General features: G+C 43.7%; 1 protein-coding gene across 1 annotated transcript; it reads right to left on the bottom strand.

Annotated features, from left to right (window-relative positions):
- Positions 1 to 563: 563 nt before the first annotated feature.
- LOC144936743 (uncharacterized) lies at positions 564 to 17,375 on the bottom strand. The gene is made up of 12 exons (XM_078863903.1): positions 17,309 to 17,375; positions 15,578 to 15,713; positions 14,286 to 14,894; positions 13,927 to 13,971; positions 13,285 to 13,351; positions 12,772 to 12,842; positions 11,750 to 11,795; positions 11,275 to 11,320; positions 7,530 to 7,742; positions 6,158 to 6,311; positions 5,403 to 5,524; positions 564 to 2,657 (listed from the first exon to the last, which is right to left on the bottom strand). The coding sequence occupies exons 2-12, from the start codon at positions 15,686 to 15,688 to the stop codon at positions 1,196 to 1,198; spliced, it is 2,946 nt and encodes a 981-aa protein (XP_078720029.1). The 5' UTR covers positions 15,689 to 15,713; positions 17,309 to 17,375; the 3' UTR covers positions 564 to 1,195.
- Positions 17,376 to 18,073: the final 698 nt, after the last annotated feature.

Below are 18,073 nucleotides of genomic sequence, written 5' to 3'. Positions count from 1 at the left end.
GGTACTTGTGAGAATAAAATGCCAATGAGTTGTCACCTCATTAAAATAAATTCCTCCCGAAAGTCCCATTGTGTACTTTTAGATAACAATTGAAGTATGTGTCTGTTACATCTGTTTACCAAATACATTGATGCATGTTGCCAAAAGCAGCTGTGCTTGGCAGCTGCTAAACTACACCACACTTCATTAAAGTAAACACAGTTTGGCTCTGGTGGACACAGGTCCACAGGAATATGTCCATCGCCCAACATCACGCGTATATAATTTAAACCAATCAGCAGAAGGTAAAGGCACTCATCATTCAGGATGAGAAGCATAAACAAATAGCACCGACATTTCCACCGTCTGCGGAAAATGTAACAGCAAATTCTGCACGCTTCACATCACACAATTGGCAACATCAGACCGCTGAGGTACTGTTTCTGACTGCATAAACGTCGCTAGAATGTAATGCCGGTTTGTGCCATCGCTCATGAAAGACAAGCCAAAATAAACATCCCTTGTAGATACATTCCTGTGTTGTTTCCTGGACTGTCCAACACGAGTTTTTAAACTTTGTTAGGAAAAATAATTATGCTACAACAAAAGCAATGCCAAAGTGTGCCTCTAGAGCACACCTGTAATTTATATTTTTTATTTAATCAACGACAACAATGTCAGACGGCGTGGGAAACTGCCCAAGGGCATCTACCAATGGCTATTCATTATATGGGTTTCATTCTTTAAGGCATAAGACCGCTGCTCTGAGGTTCCCCTGTCACAAACCACCCCTCCATTGCAAAGTGACAGTGAATTTAAGGGGGCAAAAGGGTGAGGAATCTACGACCCGTGGGTCGCATACGGCTCGCAACTTTATTTCATACAACACGGCCGCGTTGAAGCCTACTACTTTGAAACTGGCCACGGACGATATTTTATCCATCGCTGCCATAACAGCCAAATTAATAGGCTACTAGATTAAAAAAAGATTTCACCACTGGTTATTTTAATGCACTCAAGTTAATTCTGTAACTACAAGTGCCTCTTTCAGTGAGAGAAGTGACTGAGGTGTGTTAATATGTGTCCCGCCAAACATATCTAAAACGTCCTATTCGGTACTCAGGTTACCCACCCCCCTGCTCTACAGCACCCAGGCAGCACTGTAGAGAATGGTGAGCCTCTCTGGCCACGGTTGCGCGAGATGCGGGTGCAGACGTCACTTGGGGTTGAGGTTGGCCCCGAGCACGGCATCCAGGTGTGCCTGATAGCCCATGTCGGTCACGTCCACGCACACGTCGCGCAGGTTATCATACGCGCCGTTCACCTTTCGCTGCTTCCCTCGTGAAGGGAACAGCGGGTCCCATTCAGAGCTGCTCTTCGAAGAGACTGCGATTTCCTGGAGTTGCTTGACATCTCCACCTGAAGTCATCTGTACTGAGGTTGCTGAACATCTGGAACCGGATTGGCCACTGCTGGGTTGCCCGGGCAACCCAGCAGTTTTGCTGCTGGCTTCCGTCGGAGTTCTGTTTCGTGTGCTCGTCCTTGCTGTGCTATCAGCTGCGCTGTTGTGTTCAGCTGCATCTCCTGGGAGGCCACTGCCCATGTAGCGAGTACTGTCTTGCTCATCCCTGCTGTCCCGGGCGATGTGCAGCGTCGGTCCTCCTTGCTTGTCCTCGTGGGAGCCTGCGCTCTCCGCAACCTGCTCCTCCTGCTGCTCCTGTACCCCGTCACCATCCAAATGGAATCCCTCAAAGGAGTCCACCTCACTCGTCCGGAAGATCTGGAGCAGCTGGAGGTATAGTGGTATTCCGCCCTCATTTGTTGCCTCCAATGCCGAATTCCTCTCCCACCAGGGGGCTTCCGCTTGTACCTCGGTGCCGTTGAGCCAAGTTCGATCGACTGTTCCATCAGTGACTTGCAAAACATTAACATCGTCTGCCTGACATATGGGAGCAGCATCTGCGGTGGGCATGGAGTGGCCAAGCGTTTCCCCACCACCTGCACAGCCCCTGATCCCGTGTGAGTAGTCTGCATCCGCTGCCGTGCATCCCATGTCGCCGGCTCCGGAGTTCCAGGTCGACATAACAATCCCTCCTTCCCCGCTCTCAGAGTGATCAAGCCTGGCCACTTTGGATGGCGGTAGTTCCGCGGTTAATTTCGCTTTGCGCTTCTTGGATTTTGACAAACAGTTGGCCACCGGTGACTGGCGTGACGTGGCCGCATTGGCTATAGCTGAAACCCTCTCTGCTCGGAGCCGAAGTGGTTCCAGATTATTATGGGACAGCATAGAGAAGCTCTCTGCCACAGTGCATGGGGACAACAAAGGCATGACATCGTTTGGCAGCTTCGTGGAAAAGGAGGCACGGCTGAAACTCCCGGTCCTTCCCACACAGGCAGTGTCAATGGCCTCTATGCTGGTAGCACAAGGTCGCGTTTGGGAGAGGCCAGAATCACCACCACATTTGCTTCCATCTCCACTGATGCCACCTTCACCTCTACCACCTATATCACCTTTTCTTCCACTGCTTCCGATGCCAGCAGCTCTATTACCTTTACTTCCACCACCACCACTGCCATGCAAGGTGGCCATCAGGGCCGCCCCAGTGTCTGCACGATAGGAAGGTCGACTTCTTTCCTGCTGACACACCTGCATTGGCCTTGAAAACTCGGGAGTAATGCTGGCAGAGGACAGAAGCAGGAAGGTGACGCATACGTCAGTATCAGTGCACCAAGGTCTGTCCCATAGCATGAGGGATTTTTTTTTATAATCCCACAGCTGCATTCCCACTTGATAAATTACTCTACAATCCATTTCAACTCTTTGGTTCTTTCGGTAAAGTCACGTAGAAAGAAAATAAATTAAATAATAGAATATGACGTTTCGATTGCAACATAAGCAACCGTCATCAGGTAGAACTAAATTTGAGAGAGAGACAAAACAGAGACAGACACATAAGCAGAGAGAGACACAGACACACACAGAGAGACACACAACATAGACACACAGAGACCCAATGCCTCTGTGTCGAGGCCTTAAACAGAGAGAGAGGGGGGGGTGGGGCAGAGAGAGGTGGGTCTGCTGGAGCAGCTGCTCGAGCAGAGAAATTGGCATGTCAATGAAAGACCCAACAAGACTGGTACATTTTAGAGAGAGTTGTGTGGAAATCCACCCCGAAACGACCGAGGGAGAGAAAGAGCGAATGGACCGATGAGAGCCTGGTAAATTTTAGAGAAAGAAATAGGCAGTTTGAGAAAACAACATTTAGCAATTTTTTGTGTAATGTAATGCAATGCAACACAGAGAGTCGGCTAACACAGTTAACGCATATCCTGGTTGATTACGATCTTCAAAGATTGCTATAATTAGAAGTTAAGTTGTTTTCTCAAACTGTCTATTTCTCTCTCTAAAATTTACCAGGCTCTCATCGGTCAATTCGCTCTTTTTCTCCCTCAGTCGCTTCGGGGTGGATTTCCACACAACTCTCAAAAATCTACCAGTCTTGTTGGATCTTTCATTGACATGATAATTTCTCTCCTCCAGCAGACCCATCTCTCTCTCTGCCCCCCCCCTCTCTCTCTCTTTAAGGCCTCGACACAGAGGCATTGGGTCTCTGTGTGTCTATGTTGGGTGTCTGTGTCTCTCTCTGTGTCTCCGTGTCTGTGTTTTGTCTCTCTCTCAAATTTAGTTCTACCTGATGACGATTGCTTGTGTTGCAATCAAAACGTCGTATTCTATTATTTAATTTATTTTCTTTCTACGCGACTTTACCGAAAGAACCAAAGAGTAATTCCTGCAGTCACGAAAGCTTCAACTCAATTTTCAACCACCTCTACGGGAAGGATATAAGTTCGTTTTCTCTCTGTGTCTGAGGATGTAAGTTTATTTTCTCTCTCTCTGTGCCTCTGTTTGTAAAATTTCACACTTAACTTCAAATTTTAGCAATCATTGGAGATTGTAATCAACCAGGCTATGCGTTAACTGTGTGTTAGCCGAATCTCTGTGTTGCATTGCATTACAATTCCCAAAAAAATTGCTAAATTTTGTTTTCTCAAACTGCCTATATCTCTCTCTAAAATTTACCAGGCTCTCATAGGTCAAATCGCTCTTTCTCTCCCTCAGTCGCTTAAGGGTGGATTTCCACACAACTCTCTCAAAAATCTACCAGTATTGTTGGGTCTTTCATTGACATGATAATTTCTCTGCTCCAGCAGACCCACCTCTCTCTCTGCCCCCCCCCCCTCTCTCTATTTAAGGCCTCGACACAGAGGCATTGGGTCTCTGTGTGTCTATGTTTTGTGTCTCTCTTTGTGTCTCTTTCTGCTTGTGTCTGTCTGTGAGTGTTTTGTCTCTCTCTTGAATGTAGTTCTACCTGATGATGGTTGCTTGTGTTGCAATCGAAACGTCGTATTCCATTATTTAATTATTTCCTTTCTACGGGACTTTATCGAAAGAACCAGAGAGTAATTCCTGCAGTCACGAAAGCTTCAAATCAAGTTTGAACCCATTTCAACTTGCACAAAAGGGAAGCATCAGAGATAAACACTTCCAAAATTGCCCTTTCTGTACTGGTACAATAATGAAAAGTTATATTTAGAATAATCAACTTGTGTGGAGATGAACGGCTGTCACGTGAAGGGAATTGAAGACAATGTGGTCCAAAGTTAATCTCATACAAACATCAAAATGATTCACAAATGGAATCATCGAATGGAATCTGTAATGAGTATGTGCAAACGTACAAAAACGTTATACTATTCATTCACAAATGTAGCGTAATACGAAGTTATTTCAGTGAAGTGTCGATGTTAAGGATTAAAATTGGACTTAGGCAGAGCATGGGTTTATGGATAAATGTGGGTTCAAGGTTACGTGATGTTGAGGTAGGTTAGTATTTGGTATTGAGTTAGTGGTATGGAAAGGTTATGGTTAATATTAGTACTAGGTTAGGTTAAGGTTACAGCTACAGTTAAGGCTAAGACTTTGGTCGGGGTTAAGGTGAGTGTTTATTAATTTAGAGTTACATCTCAGACTTGTGTTCGGGTTAGGTTACATTTAACGTTAATGATAGGATAATGGTTAATAAGTTGGCCTAAAGCTTGGATGAGAGATTAAGGGATAACGGGTTCTATTAAAGTTACGGTTAAGTTAGGATTCAGGATGAGTTTAGAGTTTCGTTATGATGGAGTTAAAACTAAACTAGGTAATGTTTAGAATTAAGTTAGGTTTAGGTTAGAATTAAGTTAAGCCTCGGGTTAGTGTTAAGATTAGATCTAGGTTAGTTTTGGGTTACACTAGGGTTAAGTTGAGTTTGGATTATAGTTTATTCTGCAACAATTTATCAGTCGGTTTTAATTAGAACAGCTGCATCACAGCCGTCATGCCAGAATCGCAGTTGGACGTGAGATTGATTTTTTTTTATCACCTGCCGAGCGTTGCTGTGGGGCTGGCAGAGCTCCTCATCTCCAGCTGGCAGATTATAGCGTCGAGCTCCACATAGTTTGTATCGTCCAAGGCAAAGGACCGATGGCCTTCGTTTTGCATATGCTACGGTGGACACGGAAGACAAAAAGCACCTGATGTGAGTCACATTGTGTTTGTTCTCCACATGCCTCGTGGACTGACAAAATATGCAGTTTGCAAATGCAGACCGGATAACTTTATTCCCTAGGCCTTGATAGAGGAAATAAAATAATTGTGACTCATAATATTAATTGTTAAGTTCAGATGGGAGCATATATAAGTTGTAGGTCAGTTGAGGAATGTTACAGTCACCCTTAACGTAAATGCATTTATTTTTTTATAAGATTCTTATATAAGAACAAAACTTTACGATAATCCCAATGTGATGCAAAAATCTTTCTTCTCAAACCTTTCAATTACCCCTTGTATACCCTGAAGGTGTCATAAGTTTTGCTGTTTTCATTTCTCTGCTGCCTCTGGATAGATGTATCTGCTGTCGCTGGACAGCAGAGACATCTGTGAAAAAGAGCTTCATAGCTCCAGCATAAATAAATATTCTGATTCTGAAGTGTACAGGCAATGCTCGAGCAGGACAGTAAGATGACCGATGTGTAGGGCAACAGCCAACCAGGTGAGCATGCAGGTAAGCCAGCGGGCAGGTCGGCAAGCGGCTATCTGGCCAAAAGGTGAGCGGGTGGGTGAGTGGAGAGTCCTCACCGACTGCATGTGCTGGAAGGTGAGGCAGCAGCACTCGCAGTAGCCATGCTTGGGCCGGCAGGGCGGAAACTGAGCGGGGCCTCCCGTTCTCTTGCAGCCTCCGTCATATGCACTCGGCTTGGCTGCCGCCTTCGTGTTAGCATTAGTCTCGGCTCTGCAGGGTCAAGTCGCAACACAAATGAGTGCGAGTTGGCACTGACCTGGACACCTCATGTGTTTCACATGCCCACTTCAGTCGTAATCATGTAGTCATACCTCGGTACACGACTGTTTTGGAATACGTCGAATTTGGTATACGTTGTGTTTTGACGAGAAAAAATGTCTTGGGATACGACGTCTTGCTTGGCATACGACGCGCTTGCTAGAACGTGTATGGGTCGGGATGAGTCACCGCGTACCCCTTTCACGACTCAAACAAAGCGCCGCCCCTCAGTCTGCCTGTACAGTAGTTTTAATGGAAGGGGACTCTCCTTTAAAAAAATTGCATCTCCTCCTCCTCCCCTTCCTCACCACTATCCTCGTAGGCTATCAACTCCTCTCAGCAAGGTAAAGTGATGTTATTTTATTTTTATTTTTATTGATTTTAATTTATTTGTGCATTTATTTTAATTTTGTATGGATTTTAGTAATACGTAGTGTCTAAATTATTTATACAGCCCCATTAATGTATAATATGCCATATAAAATATAATTTCTTATACTCTGAAACAGATTATTTCCTTTCCCTTTATTTCTTATGGGAAAAATTCGTTTGGTGTCTACATCATTTTCGGTATAAGTCCTACATTCTGGAACGAATTAACGACGTATACCTTGGTACCACTGTACATGTACAAAAGGGCGCCTGTCACAGGAATGTCTCATTTATACAATCGGCTAAACGCTGTCAACAGAATTGAGCACTGCTGACAGGTCACTTATTTTGGAAGATATTTTGACTGGACATATTAAAGTGTGGCCATTGCATTTAATTTAAAAAAGAAAACTTTCAATCAATCACAACTGGTGCCCATGGGTAGAGACTATAGGTAATAGTTAATTATGGATGCTTCTGATGCCTGTCTGAAAACCACAAAATCAGTCCATTTTGATTTACCCATATGATGTAGACTCATTTCTCCACAAAGTGAACCAATGAATAAATGTCTTCCTATCGCCACTTGAAACTCTTTAAATAAATAAAAAATTAGTTTTTTAAATATCCATTGTCTTTAACAACAATAAAACTTTACAATCAAATCTCAAGAGGAAAATATATTTTTTCTATCCGTAATTTAAAAAATTACCTCAATTCATGCTAATTCAACAAATTATTGAAGCAGGGAAATTTTTGCAGCCCTACTAAATTGTGCCAAATATGGACAACTATTACCTTTTGTTTCCCATGACAAGCAGCTGCTGTTGGTCCTGCTGTGGCTGCTTCTGCTGCTTAATTTTCAGTTCCTGCTGCTGTTTCTGCTCCTGCAGTTGCTGCTGGGAGGGCCCAGCTGGGAGGATCTCAAGCTCGAAGGGGCAGTTGCCACGCGGCGATGCCGTGTTTATCCACGGGAAGCAGCCCAGCTGCACGAACATTGGGCGATAGTGCCTGGTCACGCACACGCACGTCACTGTCAGCTCACCGCGGCTACCTGTGTGCTCAAAGTTGTAGAGCAGGCGTGGAGAGAACCAGCAGCCCATAGGCCCACTTCATTTCACGTTACCCGCAACCACATGTGGCTTACCACTTTGCAATGGCCTGAAAACAATCTTTTTCCATCACTGCATCTTAGCGGCACTAATCGGGAACTAGAGTTTAATATTTTGGTCCTGGCAACAATGTTATAATTTAGATTAACTATCAGTGACATAAGTGACCCAGATGTATGTTATTGTGTGGCCCGCCAAAGGTAAATTCAAGTTCTATTAGGTCCTCGGTAGGGTACAAGTTCTCTACCCCCTGGCATATTTAAACGTACGTGAAATATTATTTGGTTCTTTCGGTTAAGTCACGTCTAAAGATAAAATAATAAATTAAATTAAATAATAGAATACGACGTTTCGATTGCAACACAAGCAATCATCATCAGGTATAATGAAATAGCGACATAAAATCTAACCAGAAAACTATAGACAGACATATTAGCAGACAGATATCACCAAGATACATAGCGGGAGCAACACAGGTAACAGAGAGGGGTGATCGTCTCTGTGGGGTGGCCTTAAATAGACAGAGGGGGGGGCGGAGGCAGAGAGAGGAAGGGGGGTTAGAGAAAAAATTAGCATATCAATGAGTGGTCAACAGACGTGGTGCTGCACGGCAAGTAAGCCTGAAAATCAGGAGGACACACTAAAATTAAATAACCTAGTAAAATATCTAAATGTAATGTAATACAACACAGAGGGTCGGTCAACACACAATTAACGCATAGCCTGGTTGATTACGTATTTCAAAGATTGCTAAGTTAGAATGTTCACACTTAAATTCTAACTTAGCAATCTTTGAAATACGTAATCAACCAGGCTATGCGTTAATTGTGTGTTGACCGACCCTCTGTGTTGTATTACATTACATTTCGATATTTTACTAGGTTATTTAATTTTAGTGTGTCCTCCTGATTTTCAGGCTTACTTGCCGTGCAGCACCACGTCTGTTGACCACTCATTGATATGCTAATTTTTTCTCTAACCCCCCTTCCTCTCTGCCTCCGCCCCCCCTCTGTCTATTTAAGGCCACCCCACAGAGACGATCACCCCTCTCTGTTACCTGTGTTACTCCCGCTATGTATCTTGGTGATATCTGTCTGCTAATATGTCTGTCTATAGTTTTCTGGTTAGATTTTATGTCGCTATTTCATTATACCTGATGATGATTGCTTGTGTTGCAATCGAAACGTCGCATTCTATTATTTAATTTAATTTATTATTTTATCTTTAGACGTGACTTAACCGAAAGAACCAAATAATAATTCCTGCAGTCACGAAAGTTCTAAAATTAAGATTGAACCACTTCTACAAGGAAGTTTTAAGCTTATCTTTTTTCTCTCTCTCTGGCGACTTGTTTTCTCTGCCTGTGTCCTCTTTAGAATGTTCACACTTAAATTCTAACTTAACAATCTTTGAAATACGTAATCAACCAGGCTATGCGTTAATTGTGTGTTGACCGACCCTCTGTGTTGTATTACATTACATTTCGATATTTTACTAGGTTATTTAATTTTAGTGTGTCCTCCTGATTTTCAGACTTACTTGCCGTGCAGCACCACGTCTGTTGACCACTCATTGATATGCTAATTTTTTATCTAACCCCCCTTCCTTTCTCTGCCTCCGCCCCCCCCTGTCTATTTAAGGCCACCCCACAGAGACGATCACCCCTCTCTGTTACCTGTGTTGCTCCCGCTATGTATCTTGGTGATATCAGTCTGCTAATATGTCTGTCTATAGTTTTCTGGTTAGATTTTATGTCGCTATTTCATTATACCTGATGATGATTGCTTGTGTTGCAATCGAAACGTCGCATTCTATTATTTAATTTAATTTATTATTTTATCTTTAGACGTGACTTAACCGAAAGAACCAAATAATAATTCCTGCAGTCACGAAAGTTCTAAAATTAAGATTGAACCACTTCTACGGGGAAGTTTTAAGCTTATCTTTTTTCTCTCTCTCTGGCGACTTGTTTTCTCTGCCTGTGTCCTCTTTAGAATGTTCACACTTAAATTCTAACTTAGCAATCTTTGAAATACGTAGTCAACCAGGCTATGCGTTAATTGTGTGTTGACCGACCCTCTGAGTTGTATTACATTACATTTCGATATTTTACTAGGTTATTAAATTTTAGTGTGTCCTCCTGATTTTCAGGCTTACTTGCCGTGCAGCACCACGTCTGTTGACCACTCATTGATATGCTAATTTTTTCACTAACCCCCCTTCCTCTCTCTGCCTCCGCCCCCCCCTCTGTCTATTTAAGGCCACCCCACAGAGACGATCACCCCTCTCTGTTACCTGTGTTGCTCCCGCTATGTATCTTGGTGATATCTGTCTGCTAATATGTCTGTCTATAGTTTTCTGGTTAGATTTCATGTCGCTATTTCATTATACCTGATGATTGCTTGTGTTGCAATCGAAACGTCGTATTCTATTATTTAATTTAATTTATTATTTTATCTTTAGACGTGACTTAACCGAAAGAACCAAATAATAATTCCTGCAGTCACGAAAGTTCTAAAATTAAGATTGAACCACTTCTACGGGGAAGTTTTAAGCTTATCTTTTTTCTCTCTCTCTGGCGACTTGTTTTCTCTGCCTGTGTCCTCTTTAGAATGTTCACACTTACATTCTAACTTAGCAATCTTTGAAATACGTAATCAACCAGGCTATGCGTTAATTGTGTGTTGACTGACCCTCTGTGTTGTATTACATTACATTTCGATATTTTACTAGGTTATTTAATTTTAGTGTGTCCTCCTGATTTTCAGGCTTACTTGCCGTGCAGCACCACGTCTGTTGACCACTCATTGATATGCTAATTTTTTCTCTAACCCCCCTTCCTCTCTCTGCCTCCGCCCCCCCCTCTGTCTATTTAAGGCCACCCCACAGAGACGATCACCCCTCTCTGTTACCTGTGTTGCTCCCGCTATGTATCTTGGTGATATCTGTCTGCTAATATGTCTGTCTATAGTTTTCTGGTTAGATTTTATGTCGCTATTTCATTATACCTGATGATGATTGCTTGTGTTGCAATCGAAACGTCGTATTCTATTATTTAATTTAATTTATTATTTTATCTTTAGACGTGACTTAACCGAAAGAACCAAATAATAATTCCTGCAGTCACGAAAGTTCTAAAATTAAGATTGTACGTGAAATAATCTGGATGCTTTTTACCGAGGATGATTTTCAGAATTTCAATAGACACTGCTGTCAAACTGAGTAAAGGGGGTACCCAGGACCGGTTCAGTTTTCACTTGCTAATAATGTTATCCATGACCAACAATTTAGCTCGAGTCGTCAGACTAAAAGCACAGTGCACCAAGCATTGTGACACTGTTTCACCAACATTTTTGGAATAAATGCAATTCAAGATGTTCTTTCTAAAAGTGTGAATAAATTAATGCAATGCCCCAAAGTGAACAACTCACTGACTACAGTCTTCCACCTTGATGAATTGCTTTTGCAGTTTAATACCTGTTTGGCACACACACACAAACCTCGAATGAAGCTCAATAAACACATAGACGAACACACAACAGGGAAACGTAAGAATAACTGCTGCAGCTGTACATGAATGGGTAGGTAGTAGCAGACAGATTGTGTTGGTAGTGACCAGCTCGTATTTTATTCTCTGACTGAAGAGCCAACTAAATTACTTCCATATTCACTTTGCCTGAGTCAGGTTATATTTTGTTAAAAGTATACCCACCAGGTCAGGTGGAACTCTTTCAAAGCGTGCTGGCAGGCATCACTGATCACAAGGATTGTGGTAAACACCATGGCTAAGTAGAGTGCACAAGTCAGCAACGGCTATGTGAAGCACACCGATATGGTTATGCGGGAGACATGAGGGCATGCGAGTGGTTTCACTGCATGCGTGCGATATGGGTGGGTTCCACTCACTGCTAATGTGCTTGTGTGTGGTGGCACTGCCAGGCTGAGGTGCAGGCTGTGTAAAAACAATATACGGACAGAGTTAAGATAGGCGACTGCATAAGTGAAAGAATTATTGATGTTAGAACTGGAGAATTAAATATTTTAGGATAAAAATATTACAACGACCTAAGTTTTTTTTATATATATAAATATCAATGTTTTAAATTATGAATTATAAAATAACTCTACTTTTATGAGAACATGTACCAACTGTAGTTTAAACTATTGTGTTAAATGACTAGTGGTAATCATGGTTACATGTCATGTACTAAATAGGTACATTTAATTTCTGTCCATGGCAGGGCTCATCTATTTCAAATGATTTTATTTCCTAAAAATTGCACACCTGAAGAGCCAGACATATGAAGGAGACGATTTTTCCCCTTCATACGTCTGTCTCCACATCTGTCTCAACATCCGGATACATTTGTCCAATAAAATATTCCAAAAACATCAAGCTGAAGAAATGTACACATTTTGGAGAATGGAAAAAATGACTTGATCTCACAAGTGGGTGGCCCATGCCTGTTAACAGAAGTCTATTTACAGGGTTACCTCTGTGCCTTAAAGACTTCAGACACCCTATACGGAGATAGAGAAACCCTGCAGGCAAACACCTACATCCAGGATTATGAACCTATAAGCCCGCAGCTGGGAGGACCTAGTACTTTGAAACTGCTCGCAAACAATATCTGTCCCTCCCTGCAAGCATTGTACCGAAATTCATTGGCATTGGGGGGGAATATTTTTGACTTGGCAACCCTTTCTCATTTTAGTACGATGAGTCACAAGTCACTTCTGTCACTGCAAGGGCTCCGTTCAGTGACAGCAGTGACAGAGGTATGTCAACGTATGCCCCCCCCAAAGGTATTTTTAAGTCTTATTCGGCACTCAATAAAGAAACGGTACCCCACCTCTGTCCTAAATGGAAATAGAGAAACCGTATTTGTAGACATGGTGATGTTTTACATGCCGGAGAAACAGCTCACCTGGACATGGGGCCCTGGAGGTGGGGGGTTCCCAGCCTCGCATCTCTTCTTCTCCAGATACTTTAAGGCAGCTGGGTGCGATGCATTAAGGACTCACAAGTGTCACAAAGTGGACACCACGTGGACACCACGTGTACACCGACACTAGGGATGAAACCCCATTATCTTACCCCAGCAAGAAAAGTTGGCCTGCTTTTGCATCAAGTTGGATTTTTTTTTACATTTCTGTTCATCGTTTCTTTGATGCTTTTTGTTGAACATTTGATGTTAAAACTTTCTATGTCAAACAAAATTAAATAAACATTATTCGTGATTATTGCCAATTATGTTACATTGATATTTTTTTACTTACAAATATTACACTCTTGGCAAAACGGTGTAATTTTTTGGAAAATCTATTTCAAAATTTGACCCATCACAATTCTCTTGAACACTTTCCCCAAGATGCTGGTAATTCACCTGATATTGTGGTTGGTTTAGTTTTTCAATGGCACAGGGCAGCAAAACGGATACCATCCATGTGTATAATTTTCACGCCCCAGGAGCGAGCATTGGCAAGGAGGTCAGCACCTACATTTTCCTGAGCATGCGCACAAACAGAGCGTGCCACACAGACATGCAGGGGAAAGCGCATCGCCATAGCAATCACAAAGGCTTAGGAGCCACCACGGTCATGGCTTACAACTACGTGTAAGTGTTATAAAACAAAATCTCGTTTTGCTGATTCAGAAAGTTCATCAAGTTTTAATTAGAGGTTTATTTAATACTATGTATTATTCTTACAACACATTTCTTAAGCAGCAAGAAAGAACATTTACTCTGAAACCTCAATTACTGGGACCAGACTGTACATGGGTAGCTACTTCTGCCATAATATCAGAATACCCAGAGGCACTGGCTAATGAGGTAATACCTTGCCAAGTAAACTAGGTTGAGGCAAAACCAATTCAATGCTGTGATGCTTAAACAATGTATATCTTCAAGCATTAAGACACATAGCCCAATAAATTAAATATGTATTTTAATCATTGACACTTTCTTAGGAAATGAAAAATAACTATTTAGTGATGCTTAATTTCACGTACCCACGAATGAGATGCAAGCACAGGGGGATTCATTACAATCAAATTTGTGCATTCACGAGGCAGCACAAACCTGTCTCTTCATGGCTTTCTGTACCAACTTCTTTCCACGGCTCACCTGCAAGGGACAAGCAGGATACTTCAAATACATACATTTTTCAAATTGTCCATGTAGTTGGAGATATCCAGCTGTTTAACCAAAACCAACATCTCTATTGGTAATTTTCTTATAACAAACATATAAACGCCAGACAAAAATATATATTAATAGGTGATGCATTTATTGTCTTAAAAGTTAACTTTTTTTATTGCAGTTGATGTGCTAAGGAATTTTGTGCTATTTTTGACAACCAATTAAACCCTCCCAGAGACCCATCTGAACCATTCACCGTCCTCACTAATTATGTACTTGTGGATGTGCACTGCACTCACGAGCAGTGACGGTAGATGAAGCTTTTTCTGCTGTTGCAGCACCAGCTGCTGTTTGTGTTGTTGCTGCTGCTGCTGCTGTGAGGCTGTGACTGATGGTTTCGCATCACTGCCCTCGATGCCTGCCCGACACCCGTTCCTGAGCTGTGGTGCAGGCTGAGACCTCCCACCAAACTTCACGGCTGCGACAAAGCGATTCAGCACTCCGGCGCACTGCCGCTGCTTGCTTCCCGCAGTGGCGCCGGTTTCAGGCGCTTCCTTTGTGGGCCGCTCGATGAAAGCGCAATGTTTAGTGGTCCGAGCCTGCGCCGTTTGAGTCCTCTGCATCGTGGAGCTGGAGGTAGGCCTCTCGTCATTGAGCGCCCCGATTATAGCTGTCGGGCCACCAGATGTGACCGGCGTTGTCACAGTGACTCCCAAGCTCGCGGCAGCACTGCCGGTCTTTCCCAGGCCAAGCGTGGAGCTTGTGCTGGAGGGAGTCAGTGGCCCTCCGAGCGGCGCAGCAGCAGTAACAGCAGCAACAGCAGCAGGCCGACCACTGCTGTCTGTCGCAACCTCCCTGCGGCTGGTGATCAAGTAGTTGACGTCCCGACTCAGAAACCTCTCCAGAGTCTGCAGAAGTTATAAGTGTCATGAGACACAGGCACTCTATTCAGTCACGGTCATCTGTGACCTCAGGCAACCATCAGCGAGGGCAGAACAATTTGGATTTATAAATCATCGAAATGTCTACATTTCAAGGTGTCACATTAACATGCATTCTCATACTTGTTTATCCTACGGAGTCATATCACAAAACTGCACATTTTTTAAACCATTGGGTTTGCAGCTTCAGCAGTTTGTCCATCACATGATGTGGGGGACAAATAAAGTGAAACATCTCTACAGAGCAAACTATCATCTGTTCTCACCTTGGCTACATGAACACCTATCAAGATTTAATGCAAAACCAAATTATTAAATATAACTCAATAAACTGCACAGTTTAGCCACGTTCACCTTGCAAAAGATGCTTCGAGTTTCCATGGGACATTACCTGGATGAACATGTGTATGTTGAACTTCTTTCGCACTGTACGTAGCTAACCGTGGTGATCGGAGGTGCGGGGACGGATAATAAACATCCATACATTCAACTGGGTGATACCGAACAAAGCCTTCGCTTCGCCTACATACTTTAGAACTGCTTTTTGCGTTTAGTATGTTGTCTTTCCCCCGCACCTCCGATTAGCACGCTTGGCTACGCACGGTGCGAAAGACGTTCAACACACATACATACTGAGCGTGTATCCTTACCCCTCCGAGCTGCTGCAGTTCTCTTTCCAACTGAGTCGCCTGCCGCTGGTTCTGCACGTCCAGGTAAAACCGCTTGCCCTGCAGGGGAGCGTACCTCTTCGGCTTCGCCATGCCGCTTCTTCCGGTGCACAAGCATCTACAGCGCACGGACACGCCGGCGATGCGATCACACCCATTACAAGTAAAGCAACAAACACAACACGGTTATCAACCAGCGTCCTGGATGCTCAATCACTAGACGTGCAACAATGTGCTCCCCCCTCTGACCAAGATGCGATTGCAGATCGTGATTCGAAAATAAATGGTTTTCTTTTGTTTTCACATTGTGGTGAATGAAGATTATCAGCTCGCTCTTATCAGATCTCAGAATATAAGTACGGTTTTAACCTGGCTGGTGTTTTTGGATGGGTGACCGCCATGCACGCAAGGTTGTCACAGGCATCTTACAGAGCTGTGCTTCTACGTTGTGGGCAATAATGAACAGTCCAGCAATTTGCCGCGTGTTGTACTGTCCTTCAAAATTCCCACGTCAATGTTCCCCGCTCTAACTGACCGGCGTGTTAAGTGCTCGGGGAAGAGACACGGGTTCTGAAGTCTTTGGGTACAAAGGGTGAGGTAGAGTCGGGGCGATTCGCATGGGGACTTTGCGTTACCCAGGAAGAAAGAGAATCGGGAAACTCACGGTGACTTAAGGACGCCCGTGCTACTCAGGGGAGACACAAGTGAACTGGCATTGAATTCGGGGGAAGAGATTCACGGACAAACTCGCGGTGCTCGGAGAGACATCGATGGACTCATGGACTCTGGCATGTTATTCAAAGGGACACTTCACGCTATTCGTGAGGGCGCTTGGGGACTCGGGGACACTGGGATTCGTGAGGAGGGGGAGGCTCGCGATCTCAGAGAGACTCGTAGGGGACACTCGGGGGACTCGGTGGAACTCACTCAGACTCACTCACTGAGACTCACCGAGACTCACCGGGACTCACTCACTGAGACTCACTCACTGAGACTCACTCACTAAGACTCACTCACTGAGACTCACTCACTGAGACTCACTCACTGAGACTCACTCACTCAGACTCACTCACAGAGACTCACTCACTGAGACTCACTCACTGAGACTCACTCACTCAGACTCACTCACTGAGACTCACTCACTGAGACTCACTCACTGAGACTCACTCCACAGAGACTCACTCAGACTCACTCACTCAGACTCACTCACAGAGACTCACTCACTGAGACTCACTCACTGAGACTCACTCACTCAGACTCACTCACTGAGACTCACTCACTAAGACTCACTCACTGAGACTCACTCACTGAGACTCACTCACAGAGACTCACTCACTGAGACTCACTCACTGAGACTCACTCACTCAGAGACTCACTCACTCAGAGACTCACTCACTCAGAGACTCACTCACTCAGAGACTCACTCACTCAGAGACTCACTCACTCAGAGACTCACTCACTGAGACTCAGACAGACTCACTCACTGAGACTCACTGAGACTCACCGAGACTCACTTGGAGACTCAAGGGACTGACTCAGACTCACTCACTCAGACTCACTCACAGAGACTCACTCAGACTCACAGAGACTCAAGGGACTCACTCACTCACTGAGACTCAAGGGACTGACTCACTCACTCAGACTCACTGAGACTCAAGGGACTGACTCACTCACTCAGACTCACAGAGACTCAAGGGACTGACTCAGACTCACTGAGACTCGCCGCCTTCACCGCAGCTCGACGCCCGCCTCCATTTTCCCGCCAAAGCTCAGGTGGTCCCAGCATACACCGCGCAGCTACGGGTGCCGAGACGACGAAACGCGATTCGCTATTGTGCTTTGTATTCGATTCGTGCTGCACGCGGGTGTGAACTTCTTTCGCACCGTACGTGGCCGACCTCGGTAATGGGAGGTGCGGGGAAAGGACAACAAATTAAACACACGCACAAAACAGTTCTAAAGTCACGGGCTTTCAGTTTAGATTTAAAAGTGTATAGCTCAAGTGGCCTCTTGTACAGTATGTTACAGCATGGTGGTAGGATTACACTGATCAACACACTTTTTCTGGCATAAGGTATTTCAACGGGTTTAAGGTAATTTTGGGGTGCTGATTCCAAATCTGGCATCAGTCTTTGTCTATCACATCAGGTTTTTGAGATATCCAATATTGCATTTTCAATAAAAAAAACTGCAGAAGAAAAATATTAAATAAATGTGGATATCTACATAAAATGATATTATAAACACACTATCCTAAAAATACAGCACCATATTTTAACACTAAAGCAGTCACTGACTCGCAACAACTTGCAATCATAAGTGACAGAGTTAATTTCGGGTAAAATCAATGAAAATGGGGTATGCCGATAGCATAAAAATGAGATGTGATAGAGCAATTCTGAGATCAGATTTGGAATCAACACCCTGAAATTAGTCTAAAACAGCTGCAAAAGTCCAGGCCAGAAAAAAATGGGTTTT

The sequence above is a fragment of the Lampetra fluviatilis genome, chromosome 1 (genome assembly GCF_964198595.1).
Source record: "Lampetra fluviatilis chromosome 1, kcLamFluv1.1, whole genome shotgun sequence".
Classification (NCBI taxonomy): Eukaryota; Metazoa; Chordata; class Hyperoartia; order Petromyzontiformes; family Petromyzontidae; genus Lampetra; species Lampetra fluviatilis.
The sequence above is the reverse complement of the archived record's forward strand: the minus strand, read 5'-3'. Positions and strand labels throughout refer to the sequence as shown.

What these genes read in the sequence shown, in the direction of transcription:
- LOC144936743 (XM_078863903.1), bottom strand. Translation starts at nt 15,688, where the DNA reads ATGGCGAAGCCGAAGAGGTACGCTCCCCTGCAGGGCAAGCGGTTTTAC. An exon ending in GAAAATTATACACATGGATG is followed by an intron (nt 12,843 to 13,284) that starts GTATCCGTTTTG and finishes CATCGCACCCAG; the next exon opens with CTGCCTTAAAGTATCTGGAG. An exon ending in CCCACAGCAACGCTCGGCAG is followed by an intron (nt 2,658 to 5,402) that starts GTGATAAAAAAA and finishes GTCCTCTGCCAG; the next exon opens with CATTACTCCCGAGTTTTCAA.